Consider the following 24,228-nt stretch of genomic DNA (forward strand, 5'->3'; position numbering starts at 1 on the left):
AGTTCACTGAAATACAAACAGGCCTAAAGTTGTCAAAGAATTAGTAAGGTACCATCTGAATTCTGTGGTAAATGAGCCCAGTGTTTCCAGTAAACTACACTGCTCACTGAACACTGGTGATCATCTTGGTTTCCTTCTAGAAAAAGAGAAAAGCCCTGTACATGCCATAGATGGTTTGAAATGTCTCTTCTGCTTGCATACTCATATTGTAATACTGCACACAACCTCTGGATTTTTTTTTTAGGATCTTCAAAGCCAAGTAAAATCTTGAAAATCCACTACAAAAAAAGTTCCAGCTTCACATTAAAAAGGGAAGCCATCACAATGTAGAGCACTGCAGAGTCATCCACACTGCAGTCCTTCCAAGGACTAAGGACGCTTTCTAAATTATATTAGCACCTGATCTGCTGCTGGGGACTTTTCTCCAGCTCATCCTCATGTTATACGTTCCCCATTCCCTCCTTTTATAATTAATTTTCCCTTCTGTGTCATATTGAGAAAATCAAAATTAGAAAAAAAATTAAAAATCTTTAATTGGATAAAGAGAATGATACAGAATTACTCTAAGGAGTTTGAGACATCTGCATTTCTGAATGCAACCTCAGAGTTACGAAGTAAGCTTCCAACTTCAGGGATAACCTTTCCACCATTCTCCTACATGTGTGCATAGGCCCTGTTACCTGGGGTCAACCAGCTTTACTGCACCTGTTTGCAGACTTCCTACCTACATGCAAAGATGCAGCTCTGCAGTCCTCTCTGCAATGCCAATTTACATCTTCAGTGCCAGACCTTTTCCAACTTACACACAATCAGAAATGCTCAGGGGGACACTTTCAACACAAATGCAGATTTCATATTTAGATAAAGCCATGACTAAATATTCTAAAGCGCTTTTACACTTTGCGAATCTGCAGTTTATGAGAAAAGCTCAATACAGTGTGATTTGTAAATACGGACGCAACCATAGAAACTACTTAATGTTCATTATTAAAGACAAGCATTTAGCAAATTGTGACACTGAACCCTTGATCTTACAAAGATCTTACAAAGGCAGAGGAACAGAAGAGATTGGAGTACTGATTAGAAACAAATAAAAACCCCAAACTGTCCTTGTCAATTCTTTCTAAGTATAAAAGATGTGTTTGATACTGCTTAAGTGGTTTGCATGACAATCCCTCTCAAATGCAACTGAGGCCTTAGTGCTCGGAAGCCAGAAGCCCTCTAAGAGACTCAGAAAATCATGCAGGAAAAAAACTACAGTCTTAAGACAAAAAGGTAGACTACAAAAAAACCGCTTTGCAATAACAAAAGTCACGGGAGAACCACAGTTCATCCTTCAACAGTGAACATAATTGCAAACCTAAACTTTGCATTTGAAACTAGGAGACAAAAATTATAAACCTCTCTATGCATATCTAATCTCTTTTTTCAACATTAGCCAAGCCTGCAGGTGCTTAACAGTCCGATTCTTGATGTCAATGTATTTAAAGCCAATACTCACAAGACTGAAAAGCATACCAGCTCTAAGTTGACTCTTATCTTAGTCAAACTGACAACTGCAAATGTGATATCTAATTGTAAAGAAAATAACATTGGAATTTATTATGGATAACTGACTTTTAAATCCAATAACCTTGAATATAAGAAAATTATACCCAGCCTACCGTCAAACTTCTTGTGTCGGGATACAAAAGTGGTGCGTACAAAGTGACTTGTCTCCTCCACTAAGTTTTCAAACTCCAGTTTGCTCTGTTGGCTTAACTTGTCCTCCATTTCTGATGTGCAACATGTATATTCCTGAGGGCAGATTCTCAAATGTTCCCCTGGAATCACAAGAAAAAAGGAATTAGAATTGAATACAGATAGAAATGTGTCAGAACGAAATATACACGATGCCTCTTCAGTTAAAGAAGATGGTCTACCCAAAGAGCTCTTTAAGGCTGACTACTTGATTGGGAACACTTTGAATCTGTATCAACAACTTTGCCATAGTTGGGCATTCCTCACACAGGAGGGGACACACAGTTTGCAGACTTGTTTTGATACTTCAAAAGGTAGAACTGTCTCATGCCAAAAGTGATTCCTCATGCTGAAGAATCCTTCCGCATAAACAGACATATACTTAAAAATTCAAAGACAATTGCTTGCTTTTTGTTTGTACTCAGAATGCCTGGAGAAACACCTAGTGAGATGCCCTGTTACAAGTCCTGTCTTGCTGTCAAAACCTGAACTACAGAAATTATGTATTTCTACAGCTAGGTCCCACTTGCCCAAATGCACCAAAACATTCTCCCCTTCTACCCTTCCTTCCCTTCTGCTTGAGTAAGTGTATTTTAATGACTGTGTTTGGGTGCCACATGTTTTCTTGGGCAGCATTTCTTGTCAGACCAAGCAAGTGCTCTGCTGAATAGGAGAAAGCAATGAAGAGTTTAATTAATGCTTATGTTATATGGAAATGCAATGTAAAAGGTAATGAAAGCCTCTTATTTAATTCAATAGATTTATCTCTTGAAGCACTGTGCCAGTTCTTCTGACAATATTGCTTTCTTCGGTACAATTTGCAAGTGGAAACCAATTCTTTAGCTCATGAAATTAAAATGGTCTGTTATTACATGAAATGTGAATTTCCAATTGACACTGTACTATGGGTGTCAGAAACATTTAGCTCAGTTTGTACAAAGGCAGCAAATTCTACCATACCCTCTTGAGAAATAAAAAGAATGATCTGCCTCTATGATTAAAGTTACTTGTAAGGCAATGAAAACATTTAGCTTTCTGTACACTGAATCCTGATTAAAAATCCCTCTGCAAATCTCTGAAAGGTGCAAATAAAATGATATACAAAGCCCAAGGGTTAAATAAATACTGGGGACCTGATTCTCATTTATACTGAGGCTCCCTTCTACCACTGTTGAGCTGTAAAGAAGATTTAAATGCAATTTATACCTACTTTAAGGCTACTTTTCACCATTCTTATTATGTAGTGAGGAGAATCAGGCCCTACGGTTTATGCTTCCCAGGGGTATAATACATTTAGCTGCTGCATCATTTTGAAAACAGCATCAAAAAGAGGTTTGCACATGTTTAGAATAAACATTGTCTTGAGTCTGCCCTTACCTTATTCCAATTTTTGTTTCAGTTTTTGAATGAAGTCTTTTAATTTGAATTTCCTCAACCCTGACCTAACACCCCCATCTTATTTCATTTTTTCTTCAAGAGTTCATAATATATGAACTATATTGCCATGAGATTTCTTTTAGCAGTCTCAAGACTTTTTAAAAGCTCACAGCTATACATCTTCAGAAAGGATCATTTAATTATTATCAGTTACTGTTCAGCAGTACTACGTACAAGTCCCAGTCATGTCCAAAAGCACCATGATATAAAACACTGTATAAACCTGGAAAAAGAGATACCCATGACCAACACAATGTTGTAAGGATCATTTCCCATTCTACTACACCCTCCCAACACAATAAATTAATTCCTCTCAATTCTCAAAATCACACATCTAAGCAAAACCCAACACATACAAGGACTGGTGAGCCAGCTGCTGTCAAACATAAATGATAGTGGCAAAATAATGGTTGCCTTACCCTCTACATCACTGTCACATTAAACTGAAACTTTTCAACAGGTAACATGTGACTGTGGAGTACAATAATAAGACACAATAAGAATTATTTTAGTAACAGTAATGTTCCAAGTTTTTATTAGATGTCAGAAAGACAAGGAAAGCTGAAATACTGTGTCATTAGAAGCAGTGCTGCGTGTTTGATTAAATGAAAAAAAAAATACCCCATCCATAATGTCTGTACCCCCCTTCCTTGATAAACCCAAGGGTCTTTACTCATTGAAAAGCACTGGGTAGACCTACTATCCCAGTTTCAGCCACAGCGGTAGTTTATGCTTTCAGTAATGCTATGTCCTCCAGTGCTGTTGCAGTCAAGAATTTTTATAAAATTCAGTTTTGTTTCCTCTGTTCATTTCAAATTTTTTTTTCTCTTCTGTCTGTCTGTGCTTTTCATAATTGCCAGACTATCAACTGAACTAATGTTAATCATCAAGGCACTGTGCTTGGTGAGTAACAGCCACTGGTCTAGATTTTTAAGAGATTATGTTATGTTGAGTATTATGACGAGTTAAAGCATATTGAACTCAGTATAGCAGTCATTTTTGTAGCAGTATTAATTTTTCTCTTGCTTATTTATTTATGGTCTTACTTTCTCTTTGCTATATAAATGACTTCCCACCTTGGCTACTACAAACTCATTCAAATTTCTACTGCACTTATGCCTTATACATGTATTTTCATTAAGTTTCTTCTGTTTAATTCACTGGATCTTCATACATTCATGAGGGTCTGGACTGCTGAAATGTAAACGTCAGATTTATCTGAAATGCTCACAACTTCTACACTACCTCATTACTTTCCTCTCTTAACGATATATCTTCATAAATCATCTCTACTAACCACCCACCTTCATCACAAAAGCTTTTCTAAAATATAATCAGCTTTTTTAAAACAACATTTCTAATTCTTCTCTCCTCCCCTGCCATATACTTGCTGCATTTTGGTAGAAAGAAGTAATAATGTAAATATTGTGTTACTCTTCATATTCTGCTTCAAGATTTTCTTCCTCCTCCTCTTTGCTGCTTGTTCTTATTAAACCTCCAACTCATGTTAGAATCACCAGGTCATTAGTTCACTCCTTGGACACAAAAAGCGGACAGGACTTTTTTTTTTTTAATTAAGGGGTGTGTTCTTTACTATTGAATTTTTTTTCCTTTTTTTTTGGTGCAAATCTGTGATATAACAGACTGCTTGGATTGGAAATAACTCTGCAGGCTATATTTGATTGTGCTTCCTCTATTTCCCTGAACAGGATCATTTACCATTTGCATTTTGTAATATATTGTTCTACTACTCTAAAAGGAGTTTAATCACTGATTTGTGTATATTTGCACACCTTAAATATTTTGCAGGCTGAAAATGTGCTCACAGCTAATGTACCAATTCTTGCCCTGGGAAACTCCATATGGTCTATGTTCGCATGCTAATTTTAGCAGATTTTTATGGCACGAGTGGCATTGGATATAACTGACTATTTTTTCCTTGCTGCAAATGGTGTCTCCCCAGACAAGTTTGACAGAATGTAGTCACACTGCACCAGCATTTTTCCAGACTAAACAGGTATTAACTCAGCAGTTCCCAGCGACCCACAACTCTTCTAACCACCATTTCCATCTGAAGATGCTGACCTACATATCTCTCCTCATGTGGCTTATGTTATATAAATCAAATCAATTGCCTACTACAAATTCAGCTACCAGTATTCAATTTCAGTTTTATTACAGCTGTAATCTCACACCTGCCTTCACATGATCCAAATTGGCAAGTTTTGCAGTTGAATTTGGCAACCCCACTAGCATGTTGCTTTGAAGTGTGATAAAACAATTTATAAAGCACTTGTTTTATATTCAGATATATTGCAGTTTGGTGTCCCCATAACATGCTACAAACCTCACAAGAGTCTTTAAAAAATTGCAACTTAAAACTCTCAAGCTGAATAAATGCTTCTTCTATGTTTCAAAATGCCAGAACTGATTTGAGCTTGGTAACTACTTGCAGAAGATACAATCTGAAGGAGCAGTAAACCCTACGGATATAACATTACCTTTAACAATTTCACTGCCAGATTTCCTGAACACCTGATGCAAGCATTAGTTGCATTATTAGAACTGGAAGCATGATCACATAAAATATTTTACAACGGTGAGAATTTTTTATGGGTCATGTTGCAAGTTTAACAATTCCAGAAACAATTATTTCTGAGGCAGTCAATATTTTAGTTTGTATCCTACTCATAAGTTAAGAAACCTGATATTGTTCTGTTGACAGAATGGTAAGACTAACTGTATGACTGGTAAGAATAGAAACATACAGTCACCACACTGCTTCGTAAATCCAGCAGTGAATAAATGTTAATAAATAAAAGGGGTAAATTCAAGGTGTGCTTTCAAATTTGGTCACCCTGTATGCATCAACAGAGCCTAAAGGAAGAGAAGACAGCTCTGCATCCTTCATTCTGAAGATCAGATTAATGTGATCGGGCTTTGTCATTGACCATGTTCTTTAAAATTTGAAATACCTGCTTCAGACCCGCTCATATTCAGCCATTTGTGGAGAAGGCAGTGTAATTTATTAACAGTATGAAGTTTAACAAAGAGAAGTGCAGAGTCCTGCACCTGGGATGGACTAACCAAATAGCCCAGTTTGGGCTAGGATCTGCATGGCTGGGGAGCAGCCTTGCTGAAAATGACCTGGGCTCCTGGTGGACAACAAGCTGAACATGTGTCAGCAGTGCACCACAAGAGCAGCAGCAGCAGCAAGGGCAAAATCAGATACTGGGCTGCACCTGCGGGGGCATTACCAGCAGAGATAGAGACATGATCATCCCACTTTACTCGGTGCTTGTCAGGCTTCACCTGGAGTACTGTGTCCCATTCTGGTCCCCACAATTCAAGGAAGATGTGGACAGACAGGACAGGGCCCAAAGGAAGGCCAGGAAGATGATCAAAGGGCTGGAGAGCCTGCCCTGGGAGGAAGGACTGAAGGACTTAGATATTTTCTCTCTGGAGAAGAGAAGGCTCAGAGAAGACCTGATTATTGTATTCTAGCACTTACTGGGCAGCTACAAAGAGGACAGAGGCTTTCTCTTCACAAGGAGCCACATGGAGAAGACAAAGGGCAAGAGGTAGAGTCTGAACCAGGAGAGGTTTGATCTCAACATAAGAAAGAAATTTTTTTCAGTGGGAACAATCAATCACTGCAACAACCTGCCCAGGGATGTGGTGGAGTCTCCATTGCTGGAGGTTCTCAAGATACGATTGGACAGGGTGTTATTTAATCCCACTTAGGATCCCTTTTCCACAGTGCCTTGGATCAGATGGTCTGTTGGGGTCCCTTCCAACCTGGGCTGTTCTGTGGTTCTGAGATTAGGCACTTCAGAGCTTCCTACCTCTCAGGATTATAAAGGACTGGAACAGTTGGAGTTTTGTTTCTAAATTAACATCTTCACCTAATTTTCTGTATTTTTAAAAACTTATTTTAAAATATTATTTTAAATGATTTAAAAAATATGATGAATAGAATTAAAAAAAAAACCCCAACCTTATTCAACTTTAACCCTTGCCCACTGTCTTGAGATTCGGATCTTTTTCTGTATTGGTGATGATGTTTCTGAACACCTGCTTTTTGAAGTTTTCAATTTAAGTGCTGTGCTCCACTGGTGAAATCGGGACTTTCTATTATAGAAAACTATTGTCCTCTGATACACTTATATGCTTCTGTCACTTATATATGCAAAGAGAAAACAGTGCTGTAGAATAATTTGACTCACAATTGTCTTTAACCAAAAAAACACCCAAACAGCAGAATCGTGTTTTCTGCATTAACTTACATAGCAGTTAAAACTAAATTAGCAACATGAGTTTCATCATTTCAGCCAATATTCAAATAGTGAAAATTAAAATATCATTTTGTTGGACAAAACCTGTTCCCTAACCAAAAAGTCCTAAGGCTCCTTCCGACTTTGTAATTATATTCTCTGTTGTGTATAACAGCCCTGCAAGCAGCCTCTGTAAAATTGCACCTGACATTTAAGTCACAGAATTGAACTCTCCTACTCAAACTAAAAGGAAACAGATTATGTTTTAAATTAATTCCATTGTAATATTGGCCTGACAAGTGATGATGGGAGCAATATTTGCACAGAAAACAACAGCTGAAGGAAGGCAGGGAAAGCTGTCTGTAACATACAGACACAACTCTCCTAATTTTAATCAACGGAATATTGAACTTGAAAAACTTTTATGTCCAGTGGACTCCAATAAACCCACGCAACTACCCCATGAAAGAAAATGACTCATTTGTTTGCTTTGGACCTAAATCATCTTTCCTCAGATTCCTTTTGTTCCTTGAGTGCTTTGAGGTCAATTAAAAAATGAATGCCTTCCAAACAGACTGATAATTAGTTAACAGTCTCTTCATTACAGGTCCCACAGGGAACATTCATTTACAAGAAGCCCTGATCCTGTTGTCCTTGGGAAGCCCTCAGTAATAAGTTACAGAAGCGGAGGCCAAGGCAAACCTGTTCAGACTAAGACTATACAGATGCTAAAGAGAGAGCTGAAGTCCCTAGAGTCTTCCTAACTAAACTACTAGAAACAGCACCACTACTCCAACACTCAGGTTCATTTTATTTTCCAAGCATACACAGTCAGACAATTGGTTTTTGATAGCACAGTTTGTGAGAAGAATCTTTAGGTACCTCCTGGGGAGTGTATTACTGGCGCTGTGCTCAGTGCCTTGTGGAAAGCAAACGGTAAGGCTGTGATTCAGCACTGTATAGTTACATCATCTCGCTGGCTACATGGCTGCAATTTTCTGATTTCAAAGCATCTTTCCACCTGGGAATGGCAGCCAACTTCCTCTCGCCCCCGGTTGCTTTTTGCTGTTTATTATGTCCCCTACTGTAATAGCAGAAATATCTTATATAGCATTATAGTCAGAAGTAGGATACAAGCAGCATATCACTTTACCATGATCATAAACCATGGTGCAAGCAGGTTTTGCATTTCAGCTGCTCTCAGAACAATTTTATTATTAAGATAACAGGATGAGATTGTACACATTCATGCATTTATAAAGATTTTAAGCAATATTTGTCACACAAAACTGAAATCCAAAGATGTGATTGCAGCATATGATGTATCAGAGACAGATTTACACCACTTAGTTCATGTACCCACAGAAATACAATCACAGTAGGACAGAGTTAGTCGTCTGAGGCTAACTGGGTATGCTGTACTGTCAAAACAAGTCCTTAAGATAGTTACACCATTACTAAGATACATGCAGCAAAAGTTAAAGCTGCATGAGCTACAGTCGTGCCATTTGATTGTGCCGTCAAGTATATTTTAAAGATGTGCAGATCCCTTGCTGATCACTGAACTGTCATGTATAAAATCTATGTTTCTAAAATACTAAACTTAGCAATAACTGTTTAAAAGTCCTTAAACACAGTGCTCTTCTCTTGTTCATATGGCTTCAGTCAGTCCAAGGAAACCTTTTCATGCTGCCATTAAACAGATGACTCTACCTTCCCATCTTCTGATTGATAATGACATGCTTTCCTACAATAGAAATGTTTCCAGTTATAGAAACACTTCAAAAAGACAACCACAAGATAGGTCATCAGTGGCTGTAATGGGTACGAAAGTGATAAGTTTTTGGTTCTGCCATAAGCTCTTTATTGAGATACTTTTCAGTCTAATCACTTTCCTAGTTGCTTAAGGAAAAGAGGGTACAGAAAGGGAGGCTACAATTTATAAAGATCTGGAAGTCTTGTTATCGTGCTGACTCAAGGTCTACCCATGAAATTTCAGGGCCAGAAACACTGGCATTTGTCACAAAATCACAAAATCATCTAGGTTGGAAAGGACCTTGAAGATCATCAAGTCCAACTTTCAACCCAACATTAACATTTCCCAACTACACCATATCCCTCAGCGCTATGTCGACCCTACTCTTAAACACCTCGAGGGATGGGGACTCCATCACCTCCCTGGGCAGCCCATTCCAATGCCTAACAACCTGTTCTGTAAAGAAATACTTCCTAATATCTAGTCTAAACCTTCCCTGGTGCAACTTGAGGCCATTCCCTGTTGTCCTATCACTTGTTACTTGGTTAAAGAGGCTCATCGCCAGCTCTCTGCAACCTCCTTTCAGGTAGTTGTAGAGGGCAATGAGGTCTCCCCTCAGCCTCCTCTTCTCCAGAATAAACAACCCCAGTTCCCTCAGCCGCTCCTCGTACGACATGTGCTCCAGACCCTTCACCAGCTTCGTTGCCCTTCTCTGGACACGCTCGAGTAATTCAATGTCCTTTTTGTAGTGAGGGGCCCAAAACTGAACACAGTAATCGAGGTGCGGCCTCACCAGTGCCGAGTACAGGGACAAGATCACTTCCCTGTCCCTGCTGGCCATGCTATTGCTGATACAAGCCAGGATACCATTGGCCTTCTTGGCCACCTGGGCACACTGCTGGCTCATGTTCAGCCAGCTGTCAATCAACACCCCCAGGTCCCTCTCTGACTGGCAGCTCTCCAGCCACTCCTCCCCAAGCCTGTAGCGCTGCTGGGGGTTGTTGTGGCCGAAGTGCAGCACCCGGTATTTGGCCTTATTGAAGCTCATACAGTTGGCCTTAGCCCATTGCTCCAGCCTGTCCAGGTCTCTCTGCAGAGCCTCCCTACCCTCGAGCAGATCAACACTCCCACCCAACTTGGTGTCGTCTGCAAACTTACTGAGGGTGCACTCGATCCCCTCGTCTAGATCATCAATAAAGATGTTAAACAGGAGTGGCCCCAAAACCGAGCCCTGGGGGATACCACTCGTGACCGGCTGCCAACTGGATTTAACTCCCTTCACGACAACTCTTTGGGCCCGGCCATCCAGCCAGTTTTTTACCCAGCAAAGTGTGTGCCCATCCAAGCCACGAGCAGCCAGTTTCACCAGGAGAGTGCTGTGGGAAATGGTGTCAAAGGCCTTACTGAAGTCAAGGTAGACAACTTTCATTTCTATTTGGAACCAATCACTGTAAAGAAAAAAGTGTCTCTACCAGCTCCTAAGTATTAACCTTACTGTGAGACAAGTTGTAAGGCAAAAAGGAAAGCACTTTCTCCAAGTTTGTGTGTCTTTGACTTTATAGGGGGAAAAAAATCCTTCTTTTTTTTTTTTTTCCCAGAGAAGCATGCTATGAATATGGCCACAAGTGGAATGCACAGAGAAATCACTCAAAGCAAAAGAGTCCGAAACATGTAAAAAATAATGTTCTGTTACCCCCACGCAGGAGTTCCATGGTCTGTGAGCCAAATTTGGTGCAAGTTTGTGTGTTTGGTTTTACAGATCCAGTTGATGTTACAGTGTGAGAAAGTCCATGCTAAAGCCATGTAAGGTACTGGAAGCAAAGCCAGAGTGTGGGAATTTAAGGATTCAAGAGGAAAACTACTGACATGGAAAGGTGTGAAACCCCAGACTGTGGGAATTTAAGGATTCAAGAGGAAAACTACTGACATGGAAAGGTGTGAAACCCCATGGAAAAAAACCCTAGCAACAAGGAAGATCAGCCCATTCCCAACCTGACTGATGATGATATGGCTGCCTGAGAATTATCGGGTGTCTTATCACTGATGGCAATTGTACTATTGCTTAGCCTCATAGCACATTAATCCTAGTTATCTATCATGTAGTAACCTGAAAATGATTGCTTTGCACTCTTGTACATATTTAGCAGTTGGGCATATTTTGCAGTGACTCGGAGAGCACTGACTCCCAGGGGTTAGGAGAAAAACTTCCCCAGCTGCTCCTCCTGATGGGCTGAGTGGGAGAAGATACCACAGTAGGGGAGTGCCTTTTTTCTGCAAGTTGCTTATTGCCAGTGGCAATAAGTGAGAGGGCCTCACAACTACAGAAATAAGTATTTAGTTCTTTCCTAAATTTGCACAAGAGAATTCCCTGCGACTTCCCATAATAAATCTTACACAGTTAAGGAACTCAGATCTTTTCACACTGCTGAAATTACTCTCCTTCAGTGGTACAGGATATCAGCTGACACAGAAGGAAGAAGTACGGGTACAGATTTCCACTGAGAATGTGCCAGTGGAAAGTTCTCTTATGCCAGATCTTTTTCTATTGACTTTGACTATTTTTAGACTGTTTTGATTCACTTATGTGACAAATATAGCTTCACTGAACTGAAAAAACCCCATGCATTAAAGTATGAACAAAAATATTCTTAATTACAAGGCTTCTAATTAACAATATGAATCAAAATCTTCTCTGTGGATATTGTCAGCTGTAGCATGAGACTAGACATTCTATTATTAACACCATGGATAGGCAAACTTTTGATGAATAAGCATGAAATTCTGAAACATTTTCAATAAATTGTATTTCCTTAGGAATCTCAGGATTCAGCAGTGCAGATGGACATTCTTGAAACCTTTTGTTCATTGCTGCTATCAGATTCTCAGTTTCAATAACCAGCTGTCAAATCCCCTAGAGCCTGGGCTGGGGTGTCCAGGTGCTCCCATCTTTCAGAGAAGCTGGATTCACAGGCATCCTTCTGAAGAGGGAGGCAGCTGGTATGTGTTCCTAGAAGCCTGGAGGTGTTTGGACTGAAGCTAGTTCAGACAACAGTGCTGTCACACTTCAACAGAAGTTGGGAAGTCTTGAAGGCTTCCTGAGTCTGGACTATGTGGTTTCTTTCCTGTTACAGTCCTGAAGCTTTCTCAAAACTTTCCAGTTTTGAAAACGTCTGAGGTTTTCATGTTTTCTTTAAAGGGATATAGAAATCCTCTCAGCTTCTGGTTCAGATCAAGTTGTTGGGTTTCTGTACTCTTCCCTGTGCATCCAAAGGCTATAGCTACACCTGTAGACAAAAGGGGCCAGCAACTGATCCATGTGGTCAGAGGAGCTCACACCTGTGTTTCTTAGGGCAAATTCCCTCTGCATGCAAGGAATCTGGAAGCAAAGTAGTTGAACCAGTCAAAAAGAGGGAGGGTGGGACCTAGCAATTTTGGTACCAGTGCCTGAGCTCATTCTTTAGTCCTTTTTCAAACAAAGATCCTGACAGGCAAGACTGTTGATCTGCTTGAGGGAAGAAGGCTCTACAGAGATATCTGGACAGGCTGGATCGATGGGTTGAGGTCAACTGTATGAGATTCAACAAGGCTCAGTGCCAGGTCCTGCACTTGGGGCAGCTGGAAAGCTGCCCAGAGGAAAAAAAAACCTGGGAGTGTTGGTCAACAGCTGGCTGAATACGAGCCAGCAGTGTGCTCAGGTGGCCAAGAAGGCCAATAGCATCCTGGCTTGTATCAGAGATAGTGTGGCCAGCAGGACTAAGGACATGATTGTTCATTTGTACTTGTCACTGGTGAGGCAGCACCTTGAATACTGTGTTCAGTTTTGTGCCCCTCACTACAAGAAAGACATTGAGGCGCTGGAGCGTGTCCAGAGAAGAGCAATGAAGCTGGTGAAGGGTCTAGAGAACAAGTCCTGTGAGGAGCAGCTGAGGGAACTGCGATTGTTTAGCCTGGAGAAAAGGAGGCTGAAGGGAAACTTATTGTTCTCTACAATGACATGAAAGGAGGTTGTAGCAAGGTGGGTGATGGTCTCTTCTCACAAGTGATAGGAGGAGAGGAAGTGACCTCAAGTTGTGCCAGGGGACGTTTAGATTGGATATTAGGAAAATTTCTTTACCGAAAGGGTTATCAAGCACTGGAACAGGCTGCCCAGGGGAGTGGTTGAGTCAGAATCACTGGATGTATTTAAAAGACGTGTAGATGTGGCACTTAGGGACATGGTTTAGTGGTAGACTTAGCAGTGTTAGGTTTATGGTTGGACTCGATCTTAAGACTCTTTTCCAACCTAAATGGTTTTGTGATTCTGTGATTCTAACAATCAATTTGAGAAAGGTTTTTCAGAGGCCAAAGGACTCTGGATTCAGGGAGCCTGTCAGAGTGGGCATGACATTGTCCTTGACTTGAAGAGATCTCCTGTCCTGAAGGAGGAGGACACAGGGCAGGTGACCCTTGCAGTGCTGATGCTGCAAGCTTGAAAGAGGAGGCAGTCCTGCAGTCTAAAAGAAAACCCTGCTTACAATATCATGATATTTCTGTGAGTCAATATTTTCTAATAGATCACTGTTTGCTCTGAAAACTTCTATCTCACTGTAATGAACATAGTTCCATAGTATCAGCCAGCCACAGTAATCACTGCCAAAAGGAAAATGAAAGCATTTTAGAGAAGGGGATAGTAGCTTAGATGAAAGAATTGCAGATTTCCACTATTCCCAATAGTGCTTGAGATCTAAATCTATTGTTAGTGCTACACAGCGGGGCTTTTTTGTGGCTTTTTTGTTTCTTTTTTTTTTTTTTTTTTTTTTTTTTGTGTGTGTGTGTTGGATTTAGACACAAAAAAAGACAGAATAAGGATTTTAGCTCTTTTTTATTAATGTACTTTTGTCAATGCCCTCTGTGGCCTGTGGGTACTTGGCAAGCATCAGGGTCTTCAAAATCAATAACTGAATGCAACAGAGTTTCTTGCCCTTCAAGTGTTTTAATGTTAAAGGTTTGACCTTTATGATTAAAGATCAGCTTGAAAGGAAATCCCTATCTATGTCTGAAGTCTTTTATGTGACCATATTTTTGAATGGACATTTTTGACTGCAGAAATAGAAGGCTTCTGTGCACTTTTACAGAATTAATCAAAGCATTTAAATATACAAGGATGCAGTGATAAGCTGGACAGGTTCTATCAGTTCTTTAGAGAATTGCTGTTACCTTATTAATATGGCTTTTTGGCACATTAGTCCAGTACAATCACAGCTTTTGACTGACTGCTTATAGCAGTGACCTCTGGGTAACTTGTGATTACCTTGCAGCCCAGACTTTTGAAAAAAAAAACGCAAACAAAACAACGACCAACCTTTTTCTTTAGTTATTTTTAGAAAGAACATTATATTCTGGATCTGATAGGCACTGTATTTTCCCTGAAGATGCTTGATAATCCTTCTTCATTATGGCTAAATGGACTATTTCCTATAAAGAAGACAAGGCACTCTTTAGTCCTATTTACTCTCTGCACTTCAGGGGACATGATATGGACATACATCATCCAAAGAGAATACTTGTCTCATGGAGGAAACTCTCTGCAGATCTATAGCAGATGGAGCTGGGAAGAAAGTAGGCAAAGATTACGTCAGTTGTTTGTGCTAACTCTCCTCTATAAGGAAGACTCTAAGGCATCTGTCTAAATTCAGAGCCCCTTGAATACATTTCTCTCTTGGTTCCTTCTCTCAGAAACTACTCAAAATAAGGCATTCCCTGGCTCCTGCTGCATGGATGGAGCCACAGTAAGGTGTATCACGTTAATGCCAGGTAGAAATTTAAATAAATCTCCAGGCATGTCTGTATAAATCTCAAATGACATTGCCAAACTTACCCCAATAACTGTAAAAAACCAACAACTGTAAAATTCATAAAAATGCGCAAGTCTGCACTGCAGATGCAGCTATAATGCTTCCAGGTCTTATTACCTCTGAGGGTTTAAATCTAAGGATTTCTTATTCCCTGTGGAAGTGCCTGTTGCCTTCCCTGTGTGCCTTGGGTTAAACAGTGTGAATTTGCCTTGCTTTCCTGCCCTCCCTCCCCTCTCCTCCTGGGAGACTGTCCTCAGAGGTGACTCTGTAGCCCTCATTACCAAGGTGGGGGCTGTGCAGTGTGCTACTGTCCCTATCCCAGAGTAGAAGTGCTTTCTGAGCTAAAGAGGTGAAGATTTACACCCATAGCAGGGAATTACTATGGTTACCTATAGAAATCTCTTCAAACAGCAAGAATAAATCTGTAAAATAAGAGCTAGGTCAACATGCACATAATTCCAATATGAATCATGTATATTTAGGAAAGAGTAATATTTGGGGATTTTTTTTTTTTCTGGATGAATTATGTAGTTCAACTCTGGACCCAACAGCAGCAGTAGCAAATATATTACAGTACTTTGTGGTGCTGTGTTGGACTAATGCATGCCTGGAATATTTTTCTTTTGCCACCTTGGTAAAAAACTTGAGAAGAGGAAAAAATAGTACGAGGTAATACCCCTGAAGTTCTTTAAATACGAGTTACTAGTAATTGCTAGATTCTAGTAATGTTGATATTTTCAGTCAACAGTATTGTCTTTTACTGTCATTAAAATTATTTTTAATAGAAAATGTCCTAATAAATCTCACATGCTTTTCCTTATCACTGTCTTTATTGACTATTAAAAGCAGATCATATATATTTTATTTTCCTTGTATATCACAAATACAGTTATAAAAGATGACTGAGAAGTTTTAGTTAAGGAATACATCTAGTAAACTATATGTGTGAACAACATTAAATTGTCTTTTTCAGTCTTCCCAGGGTATCTGTCTCCTTGGCAAGTAAAGGTAATGTGTGTAATTAGAGGGGGGAAAATAGAAGAAAAGAAAAAAACCCTAAGTTATCTGGTAAACTGTGTAAAGCACCTAAAGGAAGATCTCCACTGTCACAGGAACGGTCCTTCTATTTCTATATGACTTTTAAGTTACTGCACAACAGAATCACAGAATCATCTAGGTTGGAAAAGACCTTGAAGATCATCTAGTCCAACCATTAACCTAACATGAATGTTCTCAACTACACCATATCCTTAAGCGCTGTGTCAACCCAACTCTTAAACACCTTCAGGGATAGGGACTCCACCACTGCCCTGGGCAGCCCAATCCAATGCCTAACAACCCGTGCTTGAGGCCATTCCCTCTTGTCCTATCGCTTGTTACTTGGTTAAAGAGACTCATCCCCAGCTCTCTGCAACCTCCTTTCAGGTAGTTGTAGAGGGCAATGAGGTCTCCCCTCAGCCTCCTCTTCTCCAGACTAAACAACCCCAGTTCCCTCAGCCGCTCCTCGTACGACATGTGCTCCAGACCCTTCACCAGCTTCGTTGCCCTTCTCTGGACACGCTCGAGTAATTCAATGTCCTTTTTGTAGTGAGGGGCCCAAAACTGAACACAGTAATCGAGGTGCGGCCTCACCAGTGCCGAGTACAGGGACAAGATCACTTCCCTGTCCCTGCTGGCCATGCTATTTCTGATACAAACCAGGATACCATTGGCCTTCTTGGCCACCTGGGCACACTGCTGGCTCATGTTCAGCCGGCTGTCAATCAACACCCCCAGGTCCCTCTCTGACTGGCAGCTCTCCAGTCACTCCTCCCCAAGCCTGTAGTCACATTTCTTGAATGTTAGCCTGTGTTTGATTTATGGGCAATAAGGAGTTACCAGGAGATGGAACTTTGCTCTGGGGTGGTGATTTAAACAATCACTCTAGATATAGTATGTACAAGTGGTGAACATTTACACAAAACTACATATGTAATTAAACTCATGAAAAACTACTTTCTTCTTGTGAAACTGTTGAAAGCCATTATCAGAAAAATTGGAGTGAAGTTTGGCTGCTTCTGTGACAAAAAATATCAAGATTGGTTTGCTTATAGTGCATTTATGAGATAAGGCAACAAATCATTTTCTGTAAAAGCAAAGATTCAGTCATCTACAAAACAAGTCAGAATAGTTTATGAAAAATACATAAAAAATATACACACCTGCCAGTAAATAACCTCTTCACTGAGTTGGCGCTTTTCTAAATTACAAATTAGGGATTCATGATCCTAATAAATACACTATACTACTGGTTAATAGCTCCCACAGCATTTTATGCTTTTGAAAGAGATTTATAGGTTTATAATGAGGAACATTATAGTGCAGGTGTTATTAACTCCACTAAAAGCTATGCGTAAAAAAGGATAACTAAATCCTGTCCATCTTTCATTAAGTAGAAAACACAAAAGAATTTTGTTAAAGTTTTTCCTCATGTATCGTTTTCTAAGGAAAAAAGTCTGTATTTTGAGGTGACTTCTGAGCAGTGCTGTTAATTTGGTGGAGTTCACATATTGCTTAAAGAGTAGTGTGTTTAATTTAGGAATACTCTCAATCCCCTTCCACTCGGACAGCATGCTTTTTAAAAACATCATAGCATGGTTGAGTAGGTTTAACCTTCTCACAATATGGTTACAAACAAAGTATCTAGAGTTAAATCATATCTTAATGGAGTTATCATCCAAAATTAATACTGCATAGCCTCATGACAAAGTTCTAAAACTTTACATAAAAACTATTAAAAACAAGTCATAAAACAGCCATCTAGGCTACTCCTTGCTGTCATTTAATAATTCACTATTATCTGACAACTTGTAAAGTAACTATCTCAGCATAACTTTACTTCCTAAAATATGAAAAGCTACCCACAAGGTTAAATATAAACTTCAGAAATAATGATGATGATGATAATAATACTACTAATAATTCTGCAATAATTTCTGCACCTGAAAGTTCCACTAAGCTCTATGGGATGACTTACACACCTGAAGTTACTCATTCATAAATTCTGCCAGAAACAAAATTCAGCAGCACAAGCTGGTGAAGTACATAACTTTTATTGATCTCTGGGTTTTAAATTTATTATTGAATTATTGTTGATTGTTTATTGATTATTGAATTATCAATTTCCCTTTTTTGGTAGGTCTCTAAAATATAGGAAGTTCCAGGGATGATCACGAGTTCCATGCAAGAATCTGAAACTCTGTTCTCCTTAGGTTTGGCCAGACAGGATCTAAAATGAATCAGACCTTCTGGCTTTTAGGTAAAGTTTTATTTGAGATACAATTAACTAACATGATTCATGTATCACATTATCAAAGTCCTTGCTTCAACCTTTCCTTATTATAACCTGTAAGTTTGGGGCCACTCATAAATGACTACTTATACATAATATGGTGATAAATTCAGCTGAGACAACCTTAATGTACTGATATCTAATATATCTAAGAAAGCATCAAGTTAAGCACCTGCACTGTCTTCTTCATTCAAGTTATAGTTAAGGTAAGCTTCCAGTGCAAGAAACTGGAAATACCATGCATCAAAGAGTTTAAGTTCCTGTAATAATCTGAAAATATTATTACTATTAACATAGAATTCTGTTAAAAAGTTTTAAAGATTGGTAATCATGTATTAATAAGATTTAGGCCCAGGCACTAGTGACAGAATCTTGTAAGTTCCCACAACAAAAATTCTAAGTTGATTTGCAGTTTACTATAGCTATGAAGATGAAATAAGTAACACAAAAAGAGATTCAAAGCTTTAGACAAACTGTCTCCTTCAGGAATGAATTCAGGAGCAAAGAAATGAACTGAGCTCCCTGCATTTTTAAAGACAGATACTTCATAGCAAGCTGCAAATCTGTGAGTACAGACTTTGAAAAGAGAAGCAGTAAGGAGTGATTTAATGCTAATTTGATGCATCATTCAGAGTCAAGACACCATCTATGACTTGTTTGACAAGACATGTTCAAAGTACAAAATGATCAAACTGAAATTGTGTCATTTATTTTACAAGCAAATCAGATTTCTAAATGTTGCAGAATTTCCTTAACAAGGGGCTGTATTATCAGAACAGGTTAATTAGATGAAAGGTAGAAGTAATACAGTGAGCGACATCCACACTGGTAAAAGTGTAATTGATGTAAGAAGTACAACGGAATCACGTTGTCTCTGAATGACTACATCTTACTTTATTAAACACTCCGATAGTATTGCATGATCATTTCTGCACTTTAATTCTGCTGCTCAGAACTGAATAAAGTTCACCTATTTTGTTTCGCAGAGTCAAGCTAATATAATCTTCAGTTTTGATCTGCCTAAGTTGCCATTTTCCAACTTTGAATGAACCCACAAACCTCAAAAATAAAATTCAGTCAAACTTGTCATAATTCTTTTACTTACCTGCTTACTCAATGCACAAGTTTGCATAACTACGAGGTTCAACTGTGACCCAGAATTGGACCACAACCCTTAGAGAGTCTCAGTTTGATTTTAGATAGTGTAATTAAATTGTCAAACAAAGATCTAATGCTTATGAAATATGAGAAGGAAAGGGGGACTGAAAGGGAAACAAAAAGAGAGAGGTGGACAAAGAATATTAATAACTGAGGGTATAAATAATGTAACATTTGTCCAGAAAGAACCATGTCATTGCTGTTTTAATTTTCATAAGCTCTCAACTGAAGTAGAATCTAAAAGCAAATCACACTAATTCTTTAGAACAAAACCTCACATTATTTCAGATACTTTGAACTAAATAAATGCACCAATAGTGTCACCTGAATAAATGCACCAGTAATGCTACAGCATTACCCTATTATGGGACCACAGGAGAATCAAGGTTGAGGAATATGAAGGGTGGGATCAGGTAGGCAGATTCTGCTCCGGAAGAGGTAATGTGGGCATGAGCCTGACTATGACACATGCTTTGGGGCTATGAATCAGCCACTTTTGTCAGCAGTTTTCTGCTTAAGCCAGGCTTGCAAGCAGAAAACACCTCCGGGTCTTCTACATCTTCCTAATTCAGACATGGTTTTTAAGAAAGCAAGATCCAATGTCAGACTGAATGAGGAAGCTTTACAGTTGCTGATCTTCAGGAAATGGCAGTCATCCTTCATGAAGGTTCACTTTGCAACACACACACTGCAACACACACACTGCAGCTGGTAATTCTGTTTTTCTTTCAAGATTTTGCCCAATGTTGTATAACTTTGCTGTGAATGCAATACCTTGATATTTTTTTCACAGAACCCTTGTTTCCACAGTAACTTTGAGGAGGTTATGTTGATTAGCATATTTTTTCATGGCAAAACCCAACCAAAAGAGGATAACACCAAGGAGCTCATATAACTGTGCACGGGTGACAAATCAAGCATATGGAGTGTGAAAAGGAATAGTAAAATCATTGAAGAAGAGCTAGCAAATAACTCTTCATATTAAGTTTAGCCTTTTTTTGAAACTGAAAAGTAAAAAATGTGGTGCTGTTTTTCTATATGTAATCTGTAGCATTCCAAATTTCTGGAATTCGTTTAAACAATCTCATTCAGATCTTTTTACTTCACTGATGTTGCTGCCTTAAAGTTGCATTTATAACTACATTGCTATTTGTCAGTGTACCACAATAACAAAACCAAACACATACAACTTTAGATATATGACACATATAAGGTCTTCATATATACAGTCTTCCTTATTCATATGGTCCTGCATATATATATGTCTTCAGTCTTCAAAACTGACTATTTGGTCTCACTGAAATATACCACATGGGCTAAGTTAAAGGACAATCAGTCTTTCAAAATTATAAACTATCTAAGGGCTTTAAAAAACTTAAAAAATATGAATTAATATGAAATGAATGAATATGAAACTTTAAAAATCTGAATTAAAGTTCAGTTTTAGACAGAAACTTGAAAAAAAACCCAGGCAACTCAGCTGTTAAACTAAAGCTAAGGCAACTAGGGCTTTGCAAAAGTTGTGGGTAAAAACACTGCAGTTCATCATACAGTATTTTAAAATAAAAAACTTAAATACTGCTGCAAGCTAGAAATATTTTTCCATGATCCTGATCTTATACCTCTAAGAAATTAAAAGAAGACAAGAGATTTCATTGTCAAACCATGATAAAGACAGTGTCAACATGCAAAATCAATATGCAAAGGCTTACATGATAAGTGTATTATGTTGTTGTAGATGCCTTCAGGGGACAAGTTTACTTAGGACGCTTCACTCAAAAAATATATTAAGATGCTTTTCAGTTTCATCATGGATTGATGAGAGAAAATCAAATGATTTTTTTTTTTTTCTCAGCACACTGACTGAGTAATATTTAATGCAAATGGAAAGAAAAGAGAGTTTTCTGTTCTGTATCTTCTGGTCAGTTCAATTCTGTAGAACAGACTGCAGACAGGATGATTGGCATGACTCACCAGACTGAAAATCTTTTCTCTTACCAGTCTGCAAGATCTATAACTTTATGAAACCTCTTCTGCACAAATATTTTCCATATGCATTTTGCTTCTTACGACACTTTAGAAAAGCTGCCTTTCTGATTCTTAGTGTTCCATTTCCCTTTTTCTTTCAGAAAACAGCCAACAGTTTGTATATTCACTTGGGATCAGTCTTTAATTCAGTCTTAAGTAATACATTTAAATAATAGGAAGATCTGACCATTTCAATTCTTTTTCAACTTTTCTACATCTGACAAAATGAGCCATCTATTAAAGTGGTATTCTACTGGGTTCACCTGTCTCAATGTTGCATCTCTTATAAATATTCAGAAACTTGTTTTGATATTGAAAATTATTTTTTGTTTTTGTGTTATCTGTCCTTGAAAATAAAAAAACCCAGCACATAGTACTTGGAAGGAAGTTTTCACATATTATCTACATAAAGTATTGTATTTACTACACAGTAGAAGAAATAATCCTCACAAGTGTGCAGACAGAAGATTAGTTATTTTGCTGCAATCAAAGTCTTAAACTATACACTTACATCTGTGAGGACTTACATCTCTGCAGAGCAAAGTGCAAAGATTCATATCAAAGCATTTATGTCAAGAAGAGAAATTCAAGTACAGGCTAATAGTGGTCCAAACTTAATTTTCAAAAAAATTTAGAAAGTTTAAGATATTTCCAGTTCAAAGTGTATAAAGCGAGTATTCAAATGATTATTTTTTTTTTGTTAAAAAACCCCAGTATGTTTCAATATAATTTCCTTCAGGCACTTAAATGCATTACAATAAAGTTTATTTACTGCATATTTACTGCAAATTCCTTTACTGGCAGGAGGACTTAGATAAACAAGCAGGAAGGAAGGAATGTAGGAAATAAAAAGTCCCTGAATATACTCAAATGTCAATTTAAAAAACTCAAAACATGCTGTCAACAAGGAAGCTAATGGAGGACTATTCATCGTACTTAATTTAAAATATATTTAAAAAGAAACATATATTGCTCAACTTGAATATATACGACTTTACAAGGCTATGAATTCATTTCACTATGATTTGGGAGCTTACGCAATCTGGGACATGCTCAATTACAGTTTTCCACTATGAACAGTCTCAACATACACTCAAACAGACGCAACTTCTACTAGTTACAAGACGATCAACGACATCTCCAGAAGTACAACTGCAAGAATACTTTTGGGAACCCCCTATAGTTTAGGAAGTTCCCAAAGCGTCCTTGACAAAACCTTCCTGGTTTGGGAATCCTGCTAGATCACCAGTTACTGTCTAACTATAAAATTTTGTCTCCGTGACTACAGAGAAATATACATTTGCATTGTCATTTTGACAACCAGTTTTGTAACAACTCTCAAGGTTAGACAACATTTTTCTTTTAATGTGTTTCTCCCTGTGAATTAAATATGCTAATCTTGATCTAAAGCTTAGCAGAAGAGTAGAGACTTGCAGTTGAGTTACACAGAAATAAGAAAATTTATTTTCTGAGATGCTTCTCTTTTTCAGAAATTAGGTGTTTGTTCATGTATTTATTTATATTGGCATTGTAAAAATACAGCATTACAAATGTCAGCATTTAATGTGTGTAAATTTGCACTACAAATGCAAAGAACTGGCAGCTAGGAGAAATCTACATATGGTCTTCCTTCAGTTCATAAGCGTTTACATGCAAACCTGGATATTCTCTGAAGAACAGAAAGTTCTATCAGTGGCAAACTGTTAACATTTCCTAGACACAGTGGTGCACAGCTGGCTTGTCATCTAAGAGTATACAAAGAACCAGTGAAGGCCAAAGATCTATTTAATTATTTATTCAGTAGATGATAAAAAAGAAAAGAGACACCACTGCAAGGCAAATACATTTGTGGCAATAGATAGCACTGTATTGACATGTTTCTTTTTTGGTTCTGAAGGATGTACTCACTGTTTTGACAATACAGGATAAATTGTATAAATGAAAATGCTGAAAGGAAATTAAGACACATGGGAAAAGTGAAAAAAAAAAAAAATTCCTCCCAAAGAAATAATTTTAAACGGATGCCAGTTACTGTGCGCTAATCCAATGGAATCATAAAAAAATCCTCTTGAGAATTGTGTGAAACTGTATTTAGATATAAAAAATGAGAGAATATTTTGTCTTCACTCAATACTACTTAAATATATAAATAAACCAGTATTTCCTTATATAAAAGATGTCCTTATGCTAGATCAGTGCACAGAAGTCTGTACTCAGTACTTGATTGAAAATTAAATGTTCTTATCTACAAATTTGTCCTATCCTAATTTAAGCCAGTGGATCTCTGGTGTAATAGATTTGGACTTTGATTTGAGTGTTGATGATGGAGCTGCATAGCCACACTTTCGGCAAAATGCTGGAGGAACTTAGTTTTTTGATAGAATGTTTTGAAAATTTGTGACTAATTGTACAACTGACTTCTGAATATTTAGAGGACTTCTCATCCAAAAGCCTGTGAAATATCAAGGTTACTGTGACAATGCTTTAAAATTAAAAACCATACACACATTCTGAAAGTATTTTCACTTTCAGAAACTGGTTAGTTTCTAAAACCTCCTTCTCCTCTGCCTGTCAAAAACTAAAATACCATCCATGTTAGCGAAAGATATCATGTAACAGAGTGTTCCTGTTTACTGATTGTTACAAATAAATAATGAAATGCAATACATG

At 38.2% G+C, this 24,228-nt stretch overlaps 1 protein-coding gene across 1 annotated transcript in view; it reads right to left on the reverse strand.

Annotated features, from left to right (window-relative positions):
• Window positions 1-24,228, reverse strand: part of GPC6 (glypican 6) — a 797,652-nt gene that overhangs the window by 553,369 nt on the left and 220,055 nt on the right. Inside the window, exon 2 of the mRNA XM_074815455.1 lies at window positions 1,665-1,823. Within this exon, the coding sequence (XP_074671556.1) occupies window positions 1,665-1,823 (159 nt within the window). The remainder of the gene's footprint in view (window positions 1-1,664; window positions 1,824-24,228) is intronic.

This window comes from Strix aluco, chromosome 2 (assembly GCF_031877795.1).
Source record: "Strix aluco isolate bStrAlu1 chromosome 2, bStrAlu1.hap1, whole genome shotgun sequence".
Lineage (NCBI taxonomy): Eukaryota > Metazoa > Chordata > Aves > Strigiformes > Strigidae > Strix > Strix aluco.